Source organism: Microtus oregoni, unplaced genomic scaffold (genome assembly GCF_018167655.1).
Source record: "Microtus oregoni isolate MIOR12 unplaced genomic scaffold, Mior012 000031F_ref0000149, whole genome shotgun sequence".
NCBI lineage: Eukaryota > Metazoa > Chordata > Mammalia > Rodentia > Cricetidae > Microtus > Microtus oregoni.
In genome coordinates, this window is record NW_024543090.1 from 19445835 (window position 1) to 19469021 (window position 23187).

General features: G+C 44.4%; 1 protein-coding gene across 1 annotated transcript in view; it reads right to left on the reverse strand.

The window, feature by feature from the left end:
- The window catches only part of Fsip1 (fibrous sheath interacting protein 1), a 111881-nt gene continuing 88694 nt past the window's right edge, over positions 1-23187 (reverse strand). The window contains exons 10-11 of the mRNA XM_041679212.1: positions 2456-2960; positions 1-354 (exon numbers count right to left, since the gene is read on the reverse strand). Coding sequence (XP_041535146.1) covers positions 299-354; positions 2456-2960 — 561 coding nt within the window. The 3' untranslated portion in view covers positions 1-298. The remainder of the gene's footprint in view (positions 355-2455; positions 2961-23187) is intronic.

A 23187-nucleotide genomic window follows, 5' to 3' on the forward strand; every position in this document is an offset into this window, starting at 1 on the left:
TTCACACCACCTGTGTATATGTTACAATGTTGGTTCTTATAGAGTATCCTTGAGATCGTAACATTAGCGATACATTTGTAAACAATTTTCCCAGGAATTTCAATGAATAAAAACCAGCAAACATTTACACCCCAAGTTTCAAAGCTATCAAAAGAATGTAATCAGCAAAGAAGGAATTCAAACGTTGAGATCATTTGGGGAATAGTCTCTATGACGCATTCACTGTTACAAAGAATTCAGGAAAAAAATAGATAACGCCACTTCATTTCCAACTTTCTTAGGCTTAAACCCCAGAAAGTCATGCTTCCCGTTCTTCTGGTTCATCCACAGCATCTCCAGGCTTCTGTGTATCTGCTAATAAAATAACTACAGTGATTATGCAACCAGGAATACACGCATAATTAATAAAAATCACTCAGCCTGTTAAGCATTAAGTCATTCATTCTGCTGTATAATATAATGACCACAGCCTGTTTGCTGATATAGAGTCGTTATCAAAAACTGCAGACGACATCAACAGGGAAAATAAGGTCTCTCTTTTCACTGGGGCTATAGTTCAGAAAACAATTGAGGGTTGAAAAATTGAAGATTTAGGGGAAGACGTAAAAATTACCTTTTAGCTTTCTACGAAGCTTCTGAGGAGTAGGTTGAAGCCAAAAGTAAACGCTGCATGTAGGATTCATGAGGACCCACTGCCTTTTTTTCTCTTAAAAAAGAGGGGGAAAATTGCTCCGCAAATGGAACATAGTTTTCTGTCTTTGATAGAAGGGCTAGCAAAAAAAGGTAGAACCACAATGAAATCAAATAAGAGAAGACAATAAAAAGGGAATCAGGAGAAAGTTGTAGGTTGTGTAGTCAAAAATTGTCTGCCCTCAAAAGGTTACTATAGACCTCGCAATTCCACTCCTTCGTATATGCCCGAGCTCGAGGGAAAACATCACACAAAAAAATGCCCAACAAAACTTCATATTTAAATATTTATATCAGCATTATATGTAATAGCTGAAAGGTGGAAAGGGCCCAAGAACTTATCAATTAATGAACAGATAGATTAAATGGGCTGTATCAATACAAGGGAATATTACTCAAAGTAAAAAGAGCAGAGCAGGGATACATGCTGCAACATGGGTAAATCTGGGGAACACGGTGCTCTGTGTAAAAAGCAAGCACAGAAAGTGTGTGTTATAATGCCATCTTCAGGAAATACTCAGAGCATGCAAACTTACAGAGGTTCAACGTAAAGAACTGTGGTGACATTGTAGTTACAAGGAAGTATCAAACAGGATGTAGAGGGAGCTGGGACAGGTAAGGAAGGGGCTATAGCATCACATTCATGCCCTATGCTTTGTGAATTTGAGTCCTCTTCTGTGCAGTGCTCAAATCTCACCCAGCAAAGGGCTATTCACGCTTGGGGGCTAACCTCTAATCACACCTCCCATCTCCCAGCATCCATTGCTTCTCCTGTAATCTCATCCCAAGTGGTTAAAGAAACAGGAACCAGGAGGGAAATGTGAGTTAAGAGGGAAAGATGAAGAAATGAGCCTGGGGTTGTCAAGCGGCCCAGCAGGCAGAAACACGGGACTGGGGTGGGTGTTAGTTCAAAATCAACCAATCATAGACCTCAAAGGGAATAGACATGGATAGACAGACATTAGATAGATAGATGGATGGATAGATAGATAGATAGATAGATAGATGATAAATAGATAGATAGTAACAGAGAGAATGGATTTTAGAGTAGGCTACATTAGAGATTAAAGCTTAAACTGTTTAAATAGGCTCACAAATTATGACATCAATTTCTGACACAGATAAGTAATTGAATACTTGTTTGTGTTAAAAGCTATTCATAGTGGTTGGCCCTGAGCCATTGCACTATTGTAAAATGCATTATATCTGGAAATGTAAAAGTGGTCTGGGCAGGCATTTTACATCTGAGCATGGTCTTTTACAAACACATTCCCTGAGAGCCAATTTTATTATTAAAGTTTAGAGGCTGAAATCTTTTTAAATTACTTATTGCTATTCAAAACGCTTTCTCTCTGTGTCTAATAATCAACACTGTCTTCAGGATGGCAGAATTACAATGAAGACTCCTGAGCGCGTTAACCACTCCTTACCTCTTTTTTTTTTTTTTTTTTTTTTTTGGTTTTTTCGAGACAGGGTTTCTCTGTGGTTTTGGAGCCTGTCCTGGAACTAGCTCTTGTAGACCAGGCTGTTCTCGAACTCACAGAGATCCGCCTGCCTCTGCCTCCCGAGTGCTGGGATTAAAGGCCTGCGCCACCACCTCTTAAAAACATTTATAAACACGCGCCTAGGCTTGCCCGCTCCTGATGGCAGCGCCTGGGCTGACGTTAGATGCGCGTCATTGCACCCTCCTCTACTTTAGCCCACAGGATCACTGTGTTGAGATGTCTCTGAGAAATGTTCGCAAACCACACGCTCTCCAGCCTACCTACTGCTGCTGGCTCCTCTGGATGAGGCTTTGGCTGTTGGTCTTCTGAAGAGGACTCCACATCGATGGCATCCAGGGCATCCTCCAAGAAAGGGGGCTTTTTCAGTCTCCCAATACCAACGGTCTTTGACATAAAATAGTCCGCTGCATCGCTGAAAGCCTCCTCCTTGGCGAACTGGAGCTCTTTCATGGTCTCTATGTCTGCCATGAGAGCTTCTGCTTTGTAGTGCCCAGCCAAGGCTCTGGTGAGATAGGAGCCCACGGCAGGTCCACACCCCTCGTCCTCAAGCCTGTTTGCATCATCTAGCGGGGATTTCTGGACCTCGACTTCGGACTCATCTGGTAATCCGCAGGGGGTGGATGGGCAAAGCTGGGGAGGTTCAGGAGCTGCATCAACGTCTTTGTTTTCCCCTCCAGAAGAAAGGGCAAGAGGGATGCATTTCTGTTGGGATACACAATCCTCCAGAAGACACTTCAGCTGCTCCTCGGAGAGACGTGTGTTCAGCTGAGGAGACAGATCAGAAGTTTTCACGGTCAATTGGCTGATTGAACGTGTTTATCCTGGGTAAGCATCCAGGAATACAGTGGAACTTCAAGTGTCAGGAAAACACACACCCAACACGTGCAAACAGGAAGCAAAGTTGTTCTGAAGTCTTTCCAGCTGCAGGAGGCTAGACAGTAATGTCCAGAATAAATTCAGAATCAATTGTACAGAGCAGTCTGGAGGATGAACTCATACAACACTGATTTTAGAAAAACGAACCACTAGCACCCTCCACACACGGAGAAACAACTGGAGCTGAAGAAAAAGCACCTTCCATTGGGTCACACGGAAAGGAATCCTTCCATGACTTCCTGTCGGAATTCCTCTGTCTCCACCCAGTCCTCGGGGAAGACCGCATGCCACTCAATTCTGAAACTGGGGGAAACCATGACCAAAGGCACCGCCATCACCCCCACCTCCACCCCCGGGATTCACCATTCACGTGTCTGTCCACTGCTTTCAGTAGACAATACTGTCGAGGACAGAAGAGGAAGGCTGAAGGTGTGGACCATCCTGAGTTGTGCGGTTGCTTCCAAGTGACAGGCCTCGGCAGAGGCCAGGGGCATTCCCAGAGCAGCGTATCCGGGAAGAAAGATTTGATCACACATATTCAGTCTCCACTTGTAAATACTATCCAGGGATGAGTGTTTTAAACAAGACATGAATTTAAAAACCCTTTTTCCTGTACTGTCATGTGCAGAGACTTGAACCCAGGACTCTGCACACGGTAGGCAAGCATTCTGCCAACTGAGTTACGGAGTGGCTGGTGTGTGTTGACAATATGTGTGACATTCTCTAAAAACAAATGTGATTGACATTAAAACCCCGCAGTTTTCTTCCAGTGATGTTCTGAGGAAACACAAAACTGAACCTGTTCAGAAAGGAATGACTTCCTTCACTGAAACACAATGAAAAAGTGCCCTCCTCCAGTAAGTCGGCATTCAGAGATGCGGAAGAAAACACTAACTAATACGCCTACCTAACAACAAGCAGGCCCCATAAGAAAGCTTACTCATCAATCCCAACGGCCATAACTTCTACCTCAGCAATGCTCTTCGCCTGCTGTGAATATCCGCAAAGAAGGAATGAGATATGAAGGTCAGTGGGGAAGTACCTAACTACTGTGTACAAGGCCCTGAATTCAATCCCCAGTAACACACACACACACCCCAAAACCAGAAGAAGCAGCTAAAATTCTGTATATGCTGTATAGGCACATGTACAGTACTGGTTGGTCTCGCCATTATTAGAACAAGCATAATTGACTCCTTACTCTCCCCTACCCTTTCTCAGGCAACTAACAAGCAGTAGAGTAGACAAGTTTTATATCATGCTTTTAAAATAGATCATATTTTTTCCAAATTACATTGATCTAATCTGTAAAACTCAGTCACTCAAGGCATGGTTATGCACAACTTTAATCCCAGCACTCAGGATGACAGAAGCAGGTGGATCTCTATGAGTCCAAGGCCAGTTTGATCTACATAGTGAGTTCCAGGCCAGTCAGCATTGCAACCCTGTCTCAAACGAAAAATTTTTTTTAAGAAAATAAAAAGTCAGTGGCAACCACTGTGAGTTTGACAATAATAAGAAATTGTCTAGAAATGTTTTCATAGGGATAATCTGGAATACAATTCAGATAGCTTAACCTGAAGTCAATATACATGTGAAGAAATAGGAGTTGAAGTATAATATAGCAAATCATACTTTTAATAAATAACTTCCAGAATCCAGATGTGGTATTAGTCCTATTTTCAGGGCATCTCCTTCACCCTACTATACAAACCTAATTAACTAGACAGCAAAGGCAGTCCTCATACAGCAGTAAGGGCTTATAATACACCTTCCAGTGCTGCTTACGTGAAACGTTCACAAGGAGGGGACTGACAGCTGGTTTAGAAAGAAGGCACTACATAAACACCCACTACATAAACACCCTTATCAGACGTTTGTCCTTATGAAGTTGTCAGACAACAGAACAACTGGCCCCAGTTGGAGCAAGAGAATAAAGGACTATGGAAGTCGGGTCTCCGAGGAGCAGGTGGGAGGGGGAACTGGCAAGGAATCGTCTAGGTTTGGCTGTTTCCAAGAGCAACACTGATAGATTAGAAGCTTGGAAATTCTGACGATGACTTTGGCTAGCTACCCAGAAGAGTAAAGCAATTATGAACTCTGAGAGGAGAGCAAAATATTTTATGAAAATGAGGGGTGCAGAGTCAAACACATACAGAGGATGGGGAAGAGGGAGAACCAGGCAAAAGAAAAGTGATTTTTATCTGTAGGACAAACAAAGACCTTGGAAATGGAGAACCGAAGATGAGCTTTCAACTAACTCCTCTGAAATGGTTTTTTATAAGCAACTGTTTTTTTAAAAAGAGATAAAGGGCGGAGGTGCCACTGGGGGGTAGGGAGTATACATCACGTGCAGGGGGCAGGGAGTATACGTCACGTGCAGGCTCTGGATTCAGTCCGCAGTGCCACCAAAATGCAAAGAAAAACATACAAAAACCAGTGCAGACTACACTTCCCTGTTAACACAGGAGAGTAGCTGACTATGGGTGCAAAAACAATTTTAAAAATAAAACTTGTATTCTTTAGCCTCTCCACAATACAGTGGTGAACTGTTATCATTTTTCTCCCAAAATCATTACCAGCAGAAGTGAGTCAAATACAGTAATCTTGAAATTTTAAGTTTAGCCCAGTGTTTCTGGGTGCCAGTGTAAATCAGAAAATGCCATGCGAGCCACTTATCCCATCTCGTGGTTCCCAATAGAGCCTTCCCCATGGAAAACTCAATAAATGGCTATGGTAGAAATCAATTAAGTGAAGGAGGCCCAGAGTGTTCTGGAAAGTACTTAGCTGCTCACGGATGCTAGGCTGGACTACACTCGGGCTCTATACTGCCATCCCTGACTATGACGGCCAAGGCTTCGTCGAGATTGCTCATGACACCCCTGAGTTAGCAAGCTCCATGACTAAGCCATTCCGTGTAAGAAGTCTAGGAACCTGGTCAAGCACTCACCTCCAAGAATCCACTGTCCACGACAGCTGATTTCCACACTTGTCATGAACCAGCTACTCTTGTCATCCCTGCATCCAGCGCATCTAGGCATGATCCCGCTGCTGCCGAGAGCAAAAGCCCCTCTTCCCTTCTTCATTTCAGTTGCCCCTTTTAAAGTCCTCTTTCCTTCTATTTTTTAAAGGTTTTGTAAAAGTATGTATGTACTTTGAGGATATTTCCCATGCGGCTCCTTCTCTCTCCTTCCTATTAGCCCCTTTGCTCCCCTAAGCAGTTTGACTTCTACTTTTATATCATTGCTGTGTGTGTGTGTGTGTGTGTGTGTGTGTGTGTGTGTGTGTAAGAGTCACAGTTAGAGAAAATCAACCAATAGTTGTCTTTCTGAGACGGGCTTAATTCACTTCATACAATTATCTCCAGTTGCATCCACTTTCCTTCCAACAATACAGCTTCGTTCTTTATGAGTTTTTTTTTTTAAATTACCCACTGCCAAGTTGTTGGACAACTAGGTTGGCTCCATAACTTAGCTACTGTGAACAATACTATAATAATCACTGCTGTGTAAATATCTCTGTAATACAGTAACTTGGATTCCTCCCGTTAAATACCCAGGAATGATGTGGCTGAGTCATACGGCATATCTACTCTGAGAAACCTCCATGCCGACTCTCACAGTGGCTACAACAATTCAGATCTCCACCAGCAATACATAAGGTTCTCTTATGTCCACATCCGCCAGCATGTGCTGTTGCTTATTTTCTTGATGTCTGCCATCCTGGTGGGGTAAGATGGAATCTCGGTGCCATTTTTATTTGTGTTCCTCTGAAGCTGCGTATTAGTGAGAGAGAACATTTGTTCGTGTTTGTTGTGTTTCATCTTCTGAGAACTGTCTGTTCAATTCCCTAGCCCATCTGTTGGCTGGGTTGTTTGATTTTGTTGTTGTTGTTGTTCAACTTCTGGGGTTCTTTGTGTGTTCTAGATATTAACGCTCTGTCAAGTGTGCAGCTACAGAAGAATCCTCGCCGTTCTGTGGGCTGCCTCTTCTCTCAATGTTTTCCTTTGCTACACAGCTTTTCATTTCAGGGGCTGAGCAACTAGAGCCCTGACGAGAAAGCACTTGCCTGTGCCAATATCTTGAACTATTTTCTCCGCTGTTTTCCCCTTGCAGCTTCGGGACTTAAATTAAGGCACTAGATTCTTTTAGAATTGAATTTCATGCAGGGTAGGAGACGGACAGGATATAGTTTTATTCTTCCCCATGTGGCTGTCCGGTCTGGTCCCAGTTAGTATAATGTTGACTACAGGTTTGTCATGGATATCCTTTATCTTGAAATGCATTCCTTCTCTTTCTTGTCTCTTTGGGACTTTTGTCACAAAAAATTACTGGATCTTTGACAAGAAGCCCTTCAACATACATCTCAATGGTCATGTGATTTACTTCGTATGATTTCTATGACATATTACATTTATTGATTTGCATGTGTTACCCACCCTTGCATCTCTGGGATGAAAGCAGCATACTGTGGTGAATGGCACTTTTGATGAGTTCTTGAATTTGGTTTGCTGGCATTTTACTGGTGATTCTTACATCTGTGTGCTCCATGGAATGATGAAACTCTGCTCACAAAGTCAGCATCCTCCTGCTACCACTGGTCCACACCTTTGCTTGTTGTCGTGTCTTTGTCTGCTCGTGGTATCAGGAGGATGCTGGCTTTGTGAGCAGAATTTGGCAGCACTCCATCTTTCACTGTTTCACAGAGTAATTTGAGGATGATTGACGTCAGTTCACCTTTAATAGTCTGGTAGGATCCATCAGCAAATTTCTTTGGTCCTTCCCTTTGTCTAGGTGGGAAATTTTATATTGCTGTTTCAATCTCATTGCTTGTTACAAGTCTGATAATATTTATCTCATATTTTGGATTTAACAGCTTAGTGCATTATACATTTTTAAGTTATATCCTGATGGTTTTCTGAAGTTTCCTGGCGTGTGCCGCACTGTCTGCCCTTTCAACTCTAATTCTATTGGTTTGCCTCTCTTTTTAATTTTGGTTAGCAGTTTGTTGAACTTGGTCATCTTTCCAGTTCTTCATTTCATAGATTCATGAATTCTCTTTTTTCATTTCTAGTCCATTAATTTCCACCCTGATCTTATTTCTCTTCCTGTTTGGGGTTTGGCTTGTTCTTATTTTCCCAGGACCCTAATGTGCAGGGCTAGTTGTTTGCTTTAGATCTGATTTCTCATGTGTCACTTGGAGCTGTAAAGTTCCCTGAAAGGCCTGCTTTCATGGTATCTCATATGTTTTTGGTATGTGTGCTTTCATTTTCATTCAATTCTTGGATTTTTGCTTCCTTCTTGATTTATTCAAGAACCTAGCTATCGTCCAGTAGTGCAATGTTTAATCTCCTTGAGTTTCTGCAGTTCTGTAGCTTCTTAGCTACTGATGTCTAGATTTAGTCCACTGCAGTCAGAGAGAAGACAAGGAATTATTAGTTTTCTTATACTTATTAAGACTTGCTTTAGGTCCTGCTGTATGATCTATTTTAGAGAAGCTCTATAGACTGCTAAGAAAAATGTGTATTCTTCAGCTGTCTCATCTAACTCAGAGTTCTTTTGTTTTGAATATTTTTTATTAGTCATCGTGCACACAGAAAATAATCAGAGTAAAGGTATTGGGCTTTGTTTCATCAGAGAAATCATATAGCACATGTAGGGTTAATTCTCAGGCACCTTACTGGTCTGACTGGCACTATCTGATATCTTGCAAAACAGTAATAATTAACATTTTCTAAGTACTTACTCTAGGCCAGATATTTCTCTATGCATGTTATATGCACTGATTTCTTTAATCTTTGGAGTGAGCCTGAGAGATAGATATCATTACTATTATTATTTTCACTTTATAGATATGGAAAATGAGGCACCAATAAGTTAAATAATGTCCAATGTCTACAGCTGCCCAGTAGTAGAGTTGGGGTTTGTTGAACACAGATGGTTTGGATCCAGAATCTGAACGGAAGTCATTGTAAATAGTGTCTCTCTCTCTCTCTCTCTCTCTCTCTCTCTCTCTCTCTCTCTCTCCTTCTCCAAGTGTCTTCTTCCACACTGATGCTCTTTTCCTTTCTACCCATCTTCTCAAGAAGGGAAAAAAATCTCTTCCATGAAGTATTTCACTTGATCCTCAATCTTGACCCAGACTAGATTTATGTTTTAGATAAACACAGTATCCTTTCTTTTAACTCATTAAAAAATAAGATAAAATAAAAACACTACAGCCAAAGTTTCTGAACCCAAAGTTCAGGGTGCCCACTGTTTACACTCCCCGCCCAGATAACGCCAGTTTGAGTATAGGAAGTAAATCTGATTCAGGGGAAATTTTGATTGCTGGAGGTGAAACAGATGTGGATTGCCTCACTCCCAGCCCTACCTCTCCTGTGTTCAACATCTATAGTTTCCCCAGCCATAAAAGTCTCTAATTACTTGGGCACCGGATTTGTTGACAGAGCCACTGAGATTAGGTGCGTAGTGCAAACAACCGTAAAATCCACCATTACAAGCTTGCAGAAGCAATCCGGGACTTTGATGTGAGCTTAAGTTGTCAGGCATCTTTTCCCCAACAGAGTTCCTGAAGAACACCATCTAAAAACCATTTCCAGATCACAAGGGAGAGTGGGTGGGCAGACAGAACGTCCTAGATCATCAACTGCAAGAGCGAAGGTAAAAAGGTTTTCACTGAAAACTACTTCTCCTTCAAAATAAACAACAAGAAAACATTCCACCTTAGTTACCAAGACAAAAGTTTACAACTCTCCAATCCCTGCTGGCAGCACATGGGTATTAGTTTATTTTAGTTAAGGTTTAGGGCATGCACCAATCTAGAGAACATGAGTTTGGACCCCAGTAACCACCTGTAAACTCCAGCTCCAAGGACTCCAAAGTCTTCTTCTGGCCTCTGTGCATACTCAGGCATGAACATACACACCTGCATACACACAGCATTCACTCATACAGACATACACATAAATTTTTCTTTAAAAGGGTGACAAAGTTACAGGTATGAAGTCTAAGAGGTCATTTAATGGACAGCAAGAGCAGGAAATGAAGTTCAACAGGCTTTCTGGAGTCTGGAGCTGAGCTACCTGGAGCCCCGTCAAGGGTTCATCACTCTCCGGTCCAGGCCTCTTCATGTGCTCCTTCCAGGTGCATCCTCACCATCCACTCTCTCCCCTCCACCGCTCCACTCGCCTGTGCAACTGGTACCCACCAGTGACTAGAGACACTTTGACCTTTAGATCAAATTTTCAACACGGTATCTTTATATCGTTGTCAAGTTGATGGACTTGCTATGTCAGGTTCAAGTGTCCACCACTAGTCTAATCTCCTAGAGTGAGGCTCACATAGTATAAACATGGCCAACCAAGTCAATGCTTCAGGCGGAATTGGGGGTAGGAATGATTCCCCAAGAACAGGCATAAGCAAGGCAGGAGATACGTCCAAAACTACCATGTTGGTAATTGTGAAGCACAGCACATAAACTGTGAGAAAGGACTTGTCACTTAACGACACTTCACTAGCCGGTTAAAGGGTTATCTGTCAAGGTGTTGCCCAACATCACCAACCTCATTAAATCTGAGCACACACTGAATAGTGAACTAAGGTATAAAATCGAATTGCTTGTCAGAAAACATCTACTTGTGGTTGGGTGTGGTGACGCCTGCCTGTAATCCTAGCACTCAGCAAGCTGAGGTGAGGAGACTGCAAGCTGGAGGATGGCCTGGACCACAAAGCGAGACAGACAGATGGAAGGAAGGAGAGCATTCCCTTGCCAACAAGAGTATAAATACATTCCAGGTGGACTAGAGAAAAAAGCCATCTGAACTCAAACTGGGATAGTACACTTACGAGGCTCATATCACTTCTTTTAACCTTGTTCGTTAGTTAAACAGATCTTAAGAGTGCGGCTATAAAGTAATTAGTGTTCATTTTAACAGCTGCCCCAGTTGAACTAAGGATTCAAGAGTGTTTGGGCTATTGTCCTTTCCCTGGATCTGCCCCTCCATATTCCACTTGCTGGTCAGAAGCTGGGAGGATTGGAGGAACGAAAAACAACACGTGTGATGAAGGGCAAGGCAAACAGCCCTGAGAAGAGGCGGTGGCTTTTGTGGTGGCGTTAACATAGTTAGAAAGGTGTGGAGGGGCTGGAGAGATGGCTCAGAGGTTAGGAGCATTGCCTGCTCTTCCAAAGGTCCTGAGTTCAATTCCCAGCAACCACATGGTGGCTCACAACTATTTGTAATGGGGTCTGGTGCCCTCTTCTGGCCTGCAGGCATACAAGCAGACAGAATATTGTATACATAATAAATAAATAAAAATAAATAAATAAATATTAAAAAAAGAAAGGTGTGGAAATGCCCAGGAGAAAGACCAACCTCACTGCTCTAATTTCTAGTGGGTGTCTGGTAATAAGGGTCCTGATTTCTCTATTTTGTTGGACAATTACTGTTAGAGGATTTGGGGAGATTCCTGCTTCCGGATACTAGAGACAAGGTCCCTTTTGTCCTGGGCAAGTCACTGGAGTAGCCTTGATCACATATCTATCCCTTCCCCTTCCTGAAACCAGGCCAGGGCTCTAGTTCTGCAGAAGAGAGGGTCTGCACCCCCACCCCATTTTCCCAGAAAAATAAAGTTGACTGGGGCATAAGGTTTGCAACTTTGCAAAAAGAAGCTAAAAGGGGTTCCAGGTTGAGTAGATGTTCAGGTCATACAGGACTAGATGACTTCTCCTTACCTTACCCCGGGAACGAATATCCAGTATGTAACTCCCACAATTCACTGGGATTCCTGATGCCCTGCCTTGTGTGAGCTATGACAATCATTTGCATGGCTGAAGGCCTTCTATACTCAAAGTGCATGCTTAATTTTACTAGACAGAAGTGAGTTGAGTTAGGAGAAGTCATGATGGGAGCAGAAGTCAAGACATCCATTAGCCAATAGTCTTAACCTTGGGCAGAGCAAAATCTTGCCTCATTACATCTAGGAGTCAAAAGTGTCACGGGCCCCTAAGGAACCTCTCCAGCTCACAGGGACTGCCTCTCTACAGCTTGCTACCTTGTCCTTGTCACTACCCAAACTTTAAACCAAAGCTACGGTACCATTAAAACACTGTCCCTAAGGTCTTCAACAATGTTTTCTTGGCTGGATTGAGATGACTGCTAAGCACAGGGTTACCTTGCAGAAGAACTCATCAAAGGCCAGGTGAGGTCAACAAGGGTTGAGTGATAATAAAGAATAATAAACGATGTCCACTCACATCTAGGCACGAATGGCACTAAGGTGGCTGTTTATTGGTACAAAATCTAGGTAAAGACAAAGTAGACGTACCTGGTCTCACGCAACCTGTCAAGAGCTGGGGTAAGGACTTGACTCAAGATCATAAGGACTCCTGCTTTCCGGAGCTGGGGCCACAATGTAGTTCAGTCATAGCTACCCCAAGGGTGATCCCTCTAACTTGTGAGATGACTTAAATAGATGTCCGTCCCCCATTAGAGAGAACACTCACCTGGACCCAACCCACACAAGAAACGATGCTCAACCTTAGGAACTAAAAAGAGGAGTTGAGCAAGAAATTTTCTCACAGTACCATGTCCAGGAGCCAAACTGTCCTGCCACTGAAGCACTCCAGTGTGAGGAGATTCGGTTTGTCCATCACCTAGATCTGCACGACGGCAAGAGAATAAATACCAGGTAGGCAGTGCTTCTCAAGCTTCCTAATGCTGCGACCCTCTAATACAGTTCCTCACAATGTGGTGACCCCCAATCATAAAATTATTTCATTGCTACTTCATAACTGTAATTTTGGTAGTGTTATGAATTGTCATGTCAATATTTTTGGAGATAGATGTGTGCCAAAGGTGTCACAATCCAGAAGTTGAGCACCACTGCATTCGAGGCCAAGCTCAGCCAATAAAATCAGTCAATTCCTTCCCCCAGCAGATAGTCAAGCCATGATACCTCTAGAGATGGCTCACAACAGGAAACCATCGGTCACACTTGCCTGTGAGCCCTGACCAGCTAACACCTGCTTCTGTTTCTTAGCTGTGGCCTTGAATAATTAAGTGGTAACCACCCAAGCATTTCCCCAAGTTCTGCTGTTCCCAACCGAGACAAGAAGCAATAGCTTCCTCTTCTGGGCAGACTCTGAGGGGTGGCGGTTTGATCCATTGGGTGCAACAGGAGACACAGCACCAGTGAACTCCACCCACTCTCTGAAAATTGATCCACAAGGCCCACGGAGCTGTGCTCACGATGTACAGAGACCACAGAGTCATGGCCAGCAGCATGAACACCATTGAAAGCAAAGTGGTACTTGAGGGCTCCTGGGGTTCAGGGCTTACCAGCTGATTCCTATTGTCATTGCCAAGACCCAAGTGGCAGAGTATGATCCAAAGGGCAGGATGGAAGTAGGAATTTCTTTGGAAACTTGGGAGGATATTTATTCAGAGCAGCCAGAGGGAGCATAAAGGGAGGCTATGAACTGAGCCAGGGGAAGAAAGCCAAAAGCATACCCAAACAGGCAGAGAATTATGGGCATGAGGTGGAGAAGAGACCATGTGGTGCTGTTCGGCTGCTAAGGTTCACTTGTCCACTGCAAATACAGGAGGGCTGCTCACCTTCTGCAGGCAGAGCACAAGGATAGGTCTGACGGGAGTTAAGCCGCAGTCCCTGGCAGCCCCTGAGGAGTCAAAGCAAGACCAGGCAGGTCATGCAAACACGGAGTGTTCCTCTGAATCTCAGATGTGTCTCCGGTACCCTTTCTCCAAGCTGTTTTCTACGTTCTGTGTAATCCCATGGCCACGTGGGAAAACACCACAAGTGAAATGTTCCTTAGGTTTGCCTGTTGTCTTTCTAGAAACTATCGCTTTCTCCCCAGAGGGACAGGCAATGCATTTAACAATATCATTGAGTAGCAGGGGGAGATGGACATTTCTAAATTTAAACTTGTCCTCTTTTTCCTCCCGTAGTTTAAAATTGGACAAACCACAGAACCTCCCACTCAGACTTCTAACTGGCAAAAATGCTAGGATCTAGCTGACTCCAAAGTAGTAGTTTAAGAAAGACTAACAAGTAAGCATTTGTACTGAGCAAGATAGGCATGCATAAAGGTGCTCATTGTATAAGCCTGGCGTAGAAGAGGTGCAGTGCCAGCCACCACCAGGATGTGAGCATGCAGCTTCCTCTGCAGCTGGCAGCAGCAGCTACTAGATGGCTTTCTCAGGAAGCTATGGGCTGAAGTTCGCACTTTCCAGATTCGACTGGCCCTTAGCTTTGAAGGTCTCTTTGAGGTACCAAGAATGAAACTTCAGAGTTAATCTCACAACACTTGCCATGAGTAGATTCCCATGTATCCTGACAGATTTGAGAGGCTAGGGGCTACAGAGACCGTTAGATGCTGGGAGAGAGCCAGCCAACATGGGACAAAGGAAGAATGTAACTCTTCCAGCTTACAGCGAGGCCAACTGCATCTCCAGCACCAGAGAGTACCAAAGGAAATAACCAGAAGCCGGCTGGCTTCAAGATACTTTTACTTTTGTTCAAAGTAATGAGATAGATCTCTGTGTGAGTACGTGGGGCGTGGGGTATAAGGAGAGGGGTGTCTCTTGCTTCACCCACACAGGCATCCACTATCCCTTTCCCCCTTCGAGACCCTAAGGTGATGGTTCTCAATCTGTGGATTGCAACCCCTTTGTGGGCCGAGTACCAGATAACCTGCATATCAGACATTTACATTATGATTCATAGCAGTAGCAAAATTACAGCTATGAAGTAGAAATGGAAAAATGTTATGGTTGGGGGTCACCACAATATGAGACATTGCATTAAAGGATTGCAGCCTTAGGAAGGCTAAGATCTACTTCTCAAAGGCATCCATAGACCTCCCGCTGCCCACTCTCCCCTCTGGATCTAAGCACACCATCCCCATGCAATATACTCTGTCCAAAACCTCAAAGCATGTCCTACTGCCTCACCTCAGGCCCACCTGCCCTAAACTGTGCTTCCCCGTTACTCTCCTGAGACCACACCATATAACTCTTTCAAGGAATAGCGCACATTAGAGGAGCCCTTTTGAGTCAGAATGATGTAACCCAAAGCCCTGATTCTAGGAAGTTCAGAATCCCGGCCCACGGCCAGATGGCAGAAAGCTATCTGGAAGCCAGCCATCCCTTTCAGCACTTAAATCAGGCCACACCAAGCAAAGTCAGTCCTGGCCCAGTTGGACAAACCGTCAGTCCTGTCAAATTGCATCAGCTTTGATTTTCCTGTGGGTTACAAACCTAGCACCATAGATCTAACCTCACATTGAATTTGCCGATGAGGGTCAGCCATTCCTGATCACAAACAAGCGACCTGTAGCGTTTCCCAGGGTTGAAGTGCCCCCACAGCCCGGCCCTGTCTAGACATGTATCTGAAGCATCTAATTACCCCGAGCCTTCCAAACGGCACACAAAGCCCGACATAAACACGGAACTCCCATTAATAGCGCTGCTCAGTGAACTGTCCTTTTACATTTCCAGTCTCAAAGTGAGATTGCACTGCCACCAAGAACGATATACTGTGGGTAGCACGCTCCGAGCCATGCTGGCATCCAAATCCTAGAAGCTAAATTCTCTAGCCAGCAAACCAGAAAAGCCTCCTAGCGAGCTGGACACAAATGCAGAAGGATCCGCATGGCGTGCTTTATTTCATAAGTGATGCATTCGGTGGCCCCTTTCCCAGAAAGCCGAGACAAATCCCTCTGCTCCCCTGCACATCGTCCTTTATTAGACAAGCGTCCAGACAAGCCCGAGTCATCAACCAGTTGCACCGGAGTCAGGTGAAGTTGAGGCTGAGATAAACAGGGTTGAGAGTACTGCATTAAAATGATAAGAAAATCAAGGCTCAGAGAGATTAAATACCTTTACCCAAGGTCCAGATATAATAAACAATGCAGCCAGGGCCTTTTCATCTTCACAGCTTGCCTTCGCACTGATGCTCAAGAGAGTTTAAATTCTGTTCCCAGGGAAACGCCTTGACGGACAGCATGCAGGGCTCATGCCTCCCCTTCTGCTTGACATCTAACAGTAGCCTAGAGCAAAAGCCCCTTTCACCTCATAGCCTGAGGTCAGTGTGCGAACAAGAGAAGTCAAGGAGAGGGCAGGCACCCTTTGTGTCTCCCAGACATGGAACTCCAGGTTCCAGCATTGCAGTACCCTCTGTGTCTACCTTCTTCAATGAGGGAATAGGGTCCTCTTCCACCCTGTGTCCCCATATCTTCCCAAGGCCTGGCAAATGACAGGCGCTTGATGAGATTTGTAGGCTTCATGATGTTGCCTTTGTGTGTGTGTGTGTGTGTGTGTGTGTGTGTGTGTGTGTCTCAGAGGACAATTTGGGGGCATCTATTCTCTCCTTCCACCATGTGGGTCCCAGGTCATCAGGTCTGGCAGTAAGCACCTTTACCTTCTTTGGGAGATCTCCTACCTGCTACAGCCCCCATAAACTCATAGGTCTTGGTCTGTTTGTTGTAATGGTTTAAACCAACCCAAGAGTTGACTTAAACCAACCCAAGAGTTTCTGTTATAAAAACCAGATGGCATAGTTAATTCTGTGACTTTTCAGTTACTAAGATCCTGTTATCAATGATCATGTCCAAGGACCCTTATTAGTTACTCCTGTTTAAATATGCATTTTTATGCACATTATAGCGGCTATTTTACCCATAGTGTCTTCTGGTGGTACAGTGCTAGAACTTCTAAAGCACTACTGCATGTGCCTAACGTCCCTAGCAACAACTGTAGCCCCATCCATCATCAGGACTGGCCAGTGCAGAATGGTTCTCTTGTTCGCAAAGACTCCAGTGGCCCCTCATCATTAATCTTCCAGGTTCTCGTCCAAAAGTCTCCATCAAGACCCTCTTAAGGAATCCAGTTGTCATACAGGTCTCCACGCTCAGGAAAGACCCCCACCCCTGCAACAATCTTAGCCTTGGGTGTTGGTATTCATGATCCCATAACACATCTCGTTTAGGGCTAAGGTTTTGTTCAAGTTTTGGTCAACAGATCAAAGAAACTATTAGAATCAATGTCATCTATTCGTGTTAGCATATTGGATGCAGAGTCTCTGGCTCAGTGCTTCCCTGGCAAGAAATCCAACCCATCTAAAACTATTTTTCTTTACTTGTCCTAGACCCTTCAAATGTGGTTGTCAAACACGTTCCTTGGGTGTTTTACCAGCGATAGTTTGATTGCAGCACCACAAAATGCGTGAAGAGAACGGATCTGCCTTACTAACACAGCTGGAGTCAGGAGACAGACATTTTCAGGGCAGGAAGAACCCCAGCAAAGTGAGGTGCAGGACTTCTTCAGCTGGGAGAATTGGCTTAAAGGACTCTGGGGACTTAGAGCACCCTGAGTCCACCAACTTCTGCTGCTATCCCCTGCCTATTTTTAGGTCCCACTCCCTGGATATGCCGTAACTTAAGCCTAAGGGACCTGGCTATGGATTTAACCAACACTGTAATTTGGCATTCTGGATTTGACTTTTCACCTTTACAAAATAAATTACGTGAGATACTTTCTTTATATATGTTCATAGGAATGTTTTATGTTCTGAGCCATAACGAAACAGGTAACTTAGGAATTTTAGTTCGTGTTCTCTCTCTTTAAAGCACCTGTCTTGGTAAGAAGCAGTAGCCGCATCACCTTACTGCTGCTGGTTCTCATCCCTTCGGAGCTGGTTAATGGAAGCCCTGCGCGTGCCTGTGAGCCTTTCCCTCCCTGTGCACCTCATTCCAGTAGCTCATGGGGTCTCTCTCCCCTTGTGGGGTTTCCTCTGTGTGTGACAGCGTGCCTACATCCCATCTCTGCTAGAGCTGCATTCTTCACTGCCATCCGCTCCAACCAACCCAGACAACAACCCCAGTGGCCACACGTGCCCTGGCAGTTCTACTTCCTGTAGCCATTTCCTGGGTCAAATTCCACATCCATCAGGGTTCTTAGAAGCAAATAATAAAAAGAGCCAACCTGATATTATTGGCTTCTGCAGCAGAAACGGAATTAAAATCATGTCAGATGTGCTCACACCATTTTTGAGGAGGCTAGAGAAGGGTACTGGCAACCAACCAGGAGCAAATTGGAGTCTGCCTGAGCAAAATCCCACCGAGGAATTGTGGCTGGTATTTCTGCTGAGCTTAATGCACCAACTTCGTACCACCTGGGCCACAATGCCACTGCCTGGACCACTCTCCTCACTGTCTTGGTAACTGTGTGTTTCCACCACCATGACAAACACTAAGTGGACTGCCCATACTTCAGTTCTTGGTATAGATACCAACTAGCCTACACCCAGCAAATGCCCATAGCAGAACTAGGAACACCAATAGGGGGTCCCAGAATTCTCAGGGAGAGGCAAGTTGGGTATCCTGCTAAGAGTCACACAGTGTGGAATGCCCAGTTCCACGCTTCATAAATAAGGAGGTTCAAAGACAAATAACCCTTACAAGCATCTCCTTGTATCATTAGGTGTAAGAGGCTTTCTTGGGCCGCCAACCCCCAAATCATGACACAGAGACCTATTATTAATTATGAATGCTCAGCCTTAGCTTGGGCTTGTATCTTTTTTTTTTTTTTTTTTTACTGAACCCATTGTTGTTAATCTATGTGCTGTTCTGAACCTCATTTACTTCATCTACAACCTGTCCATCCTGCTTTCCTGCTTCTTCCGCATCTGGCTGGCTCCCCCACACACACCACACACACAGCGGGCCCTCCTTTCTCTCCGCCTGCCAGCCCCACCTATCCCTTCTCCGCCTAAGTATTGGACGTTTAGCTTTTTATTAGACCAATCAGGTGCCTTAGGCAGGTGAGGTGAAACAGCAACACATCTTGACATAGTTAAACAAATGCAGCAAAAACAAATGCAAAACATCTTTAGATAGTTAAATAAATATTCTATTCCAAACAATTAGGAAGCATCATTATGTCAAAAAAAATTACAGAGTTTTATAGGGACCAAAGTTGGAAAGATTTCATACAAAGTTCAAAAACACTGCAAAACTTTCCTTAATTTGCAGAAGATGGTGCCGAAGAATGTGTCACAGCAAAGAGAGAGAGCTGGTGAGCTGCTCCCTTGACCATGCAAATTACAGAATCTGGAAATAATATTCGTAATCCTTCATCTTTTCCCCTCAGTATTCAATAAGGCTGATTCATAAAAAGTATTTAAAAATATCTGCTAATATTTTCCCAAGAATATTTTAAACCCACAGGAGAATGAACATTTGTTACCGATTTGGACAGATATGTGCATCAAAGAAGAGAAAAATTCTCAGAGTAGCTTGAGTCCGTCTTTCCCTGTAAACAGGCTTAAATCACGATGCAGAGCAGGTCAAAGGCAAGAGAGGCGTCAGAAAGCCCATGGGAGAAGGGTAAAAGGAAGCCTGGGGCTTAGGCAAGGGAACTGGTGCGTCCTTAGTGATTTCAGACATTTCATCTTCGCAGGCTGTTTTTGCTTTTTGTTTTCTCACAATATTAACAAAGAGGATTTTTACACCCACCCCCAGGCTAGCCTCTCCAGCTCTGTTGTTCCCATCCCCCACTTCCCATCATTTGTGTCTGACTTCCCCGGCCCTATCCTGAGCTCCATCCCCATCCCCCATGGTCCCTTTCTACTTTCCTGGTATCTGCTGGTACTTCAGGTGACTGACTCACGTCTGAAGATCTGAAGTTAGGAACCACGAATAAGACAGAACATATGTCTTTCTGGGTCTCAGATACTGTCTTCGATAGGGTTTCTACTCTGTGATAAACACCATGACCAAAAGCAGCTTGGGGAGGAAAAAGCTTGTTTCAGCTTACCTCTGTCAGGCTGCACTGAGGGAAGCCAGGGCAGGAGCTAGTGCAGGGGCCTTGGAGGAGCACTGCTTACTGGCTTGTACTTCATGTCTTAGCCTGTTTATACCATCCAGGACCACCCGCCCAGGAGTGGTACCTCCCACAATGGACTAGACCCTCCCATCAATTACTAACCAAGAAGATGCCCCAACAGCTTGCCTACAGGCTAATCTGTAGCTTGTGCCAAGCTGACCCTCCCCACAGCAGACACACAAAACAGCTACCTTACTCAATATAGCATTTTCTCCCTCTGCCCATTTACCTGCGGTTTTATGATTGCATTTTTTTTCTTTACAAACTCACAATATTCTACTGTGTATATGCACCACATTTTTCTTATCCTTTCATCAGTGAAGAGACTTTTGTTTCCATTTCCTAACCACTGTGAATAATAACAGCAATGAGCATGACTGAACAAGTGTCTACGGAGGAAGATGTCAAATCTGGGCTTGTGACAAGGAGCGGTATAGCTAGGTCGTGTATAATAAATATAATCCTCACAATCGGGGAAACAAAGCAAACGGAGGATACAGTTCCTACAGAAAGAAACAGTAATTACCCGTGTTGGACAGAAATGTCCCCTCCCGCCTTGCTACAGGCCACGGAAAACTGTGAGGGCTGTGAAAGTCCACACACTATTACTGCCAGACCTGATGACCTGGGACCCACATGGTGGAAGGAGAGAATAGATGCCCCCAAATTGTCCTCTGAGACACACACACACACACACACACACACACACACACACACACATAAAGGCAACATCATGAAGCCTACAAATCTTCATCAATGGAAGACGTTCATCCATTTCACTCTGTGTATTTTGATTACACGTAGCTGCTCAGTGAGAAAGCCCTGAACACCACTTGGGCTGAATGCCCTACAATGGGGTCTGAGAGGGAAGGGGAGGGAAGTTAGAAAGAAACAAAAATCTGTAGAAAGGAAAAGAATGGGCTATTCATTCTACATATGTGTATGTGGGTTGGACTAGCAAACTTGCTTCATTTTGACAGAAGCCTTAAACCTTATCACTCTTTTTTCCTTCCTTCTAAATTATAAGAAATTAATGCCAGGTTACTTAAGATTCAATGTTACATGCTGAAAACAGGTTGGGGATACTCTATCCAGTGGCTGATGGAAGCAGAGGCAGAGATCCACCGACAAGCACTGCACTGAGCTCCAAGAGTCTTGCAGAAGAAAAGGAGCAGGGATTGTACCAGCCAGGTGTGTTATGATGGGGAGACCCACAGACACAGCCGACCTGAGCTCCCAGGAGCTCATGGGCACTGGACCGACAGTCAGGGAGCCTGTATAGGACCAGCCTAGGACCTCTGCATGTGTGTGACAATCGTATAGCTTGGTCCCTTAATAAAATTTCTAACAGTGAAAGCAGGATTTCTCTCTCCCTGGCACTTAGCTAGCTTTTGGGAACCCACTCCCATGCTGGATTACCTGGCCCCTCCTCAACATAAGGGGAGGAGCTCCGGTCTGCCTCAACTTGACATGCCAAGCTTTGTGCAAGCCAGAGGGAGTCCTGTCCCTTTCTGAGTGGAGATGGAGGAGGAGCGAGATGGGAAAGTGGAGGGGATGGAAGGAGAAAGGGGCGGGGGGGAGGACTGGTTGGTATGTAAAATAAATAAAAAAAGAAAACAAATACAGAGGTAAACATTCAGATTCCAAACGTAGCCCATGAGATTTGAGGAATATTGTGAAATTCAACTCTCCTAGTGGAAACAGGAAAGAAAGGGAAGGGGAAGGGAGATGATTTCAAGACACAGGCTTGAAGACACAAGACACAAGTCACATTTACACCATTTACCAGATTTTCTGGGTTCCTGACCAACAACACACCAACACCAAAGACCAAGACACACTGTTCCGGTTTTTGCTGAAGCTGCACCCAAGAGGTCAGTGCTGGCTGAACACAGAAGGCCTGCAGGGGGTGGGGTGGGTCTAGAGGAATTCAGGAGGCACACACTGGAGGTGATGAACCAGAAGGGGCACTTTTCTTATTCTTCTGACTCCATTTTCTTAAGTACAGCTCTTCCAAGTCTGAGAGGAAAAAGAAAGCCAGGAAACCGCAAGCCTCATCTGTCATCGGAACAAACAATTTCAGCTATGTGTAATTTAGGATAAAAACAAAAGCGAATTAGAAGCTGGTGTGCAGAACTCGACAATCGTGGCTTTTCAAAGTCTGTACTTGGCAAGGGGATATGCTGTGCTTCTCATTGGGATTTTGCAATGGGGGTGACTATGCCAGGGGTTCACACGAGCCCTATCATTTGCAGGGGTTTGCCCTTCTGGTTCTTCCCTACAGTACACAGTGACACAAAGAAGACCTTCCCTACTTGAAATAACAAATATAAAGAAAGAAGCAATGCACTGTCAAATGTTGGAGATTCACAGCATGCACCACACATAGGCATGGAGATTAGATTTATTTGTCCACATTTTTTTTAATTTGCTTTTTTTATTTTTTATTGGTGTGTGTGTGTCCAAGAGAGAGAGAGAGAATGCAAGTCTGAGGACCCAAGTTCAACCCTGGCATCCACATAAAAAGATGGGTCTGTTGGTGTTTGTACCAGTGCCAAGAAGGGGGAATCTCCAGAACCCAATTGGCAAGCACCAGACCCCAGTTACTCTGTCTCATAAAAGACAAGGTAGATAGCTCTTGAGAACAACATTCAAGGTTGATATGTGTGTGTTTCATTTTTAGAAATGAAAACAGCACATATAGTACTTTGCCCTTTGGGCAACAGTCAAGTTTGCCTCGCTGTGGTTGTCACCCCAGAACTTAACAAGTTACCTGGTGGAGAAGCTCAGAAGGAGTGTGCTGGCTGCATAAAGAACAGCTATCATGTGGGGGGGGGACAAAATTAAGTAGTTATTTCACGTATATGTGCAATTTAAGTTAAATTATTCTTGGGCCTCGGATAAAAAATATTTAAGTAATTGTTAAGAGTGAGTTGATGTTGGGAAGATGAGAACAGGAAAGAGAGAGAAACCAAACCACAAGAAGGAAGACGATCACTCATCCTTGGGTATTCTGGTCAGCAGTTTCTCCATTGGTCCAGCCATACTGCAGACTCTGTCTTCAAATTACAGGGGTTCATTGTGAACGAAGCAGCTATGGGAGCCTCCGAGAAGAGAGTCTGCCAAGGTGTAGGTAATGGTCTCCTCTGCCCCAGCAGGCCTAATAAACACAACCTAAGGTCCAGTCTGCGTGTGTTGTTTGGCCTAAGCTGG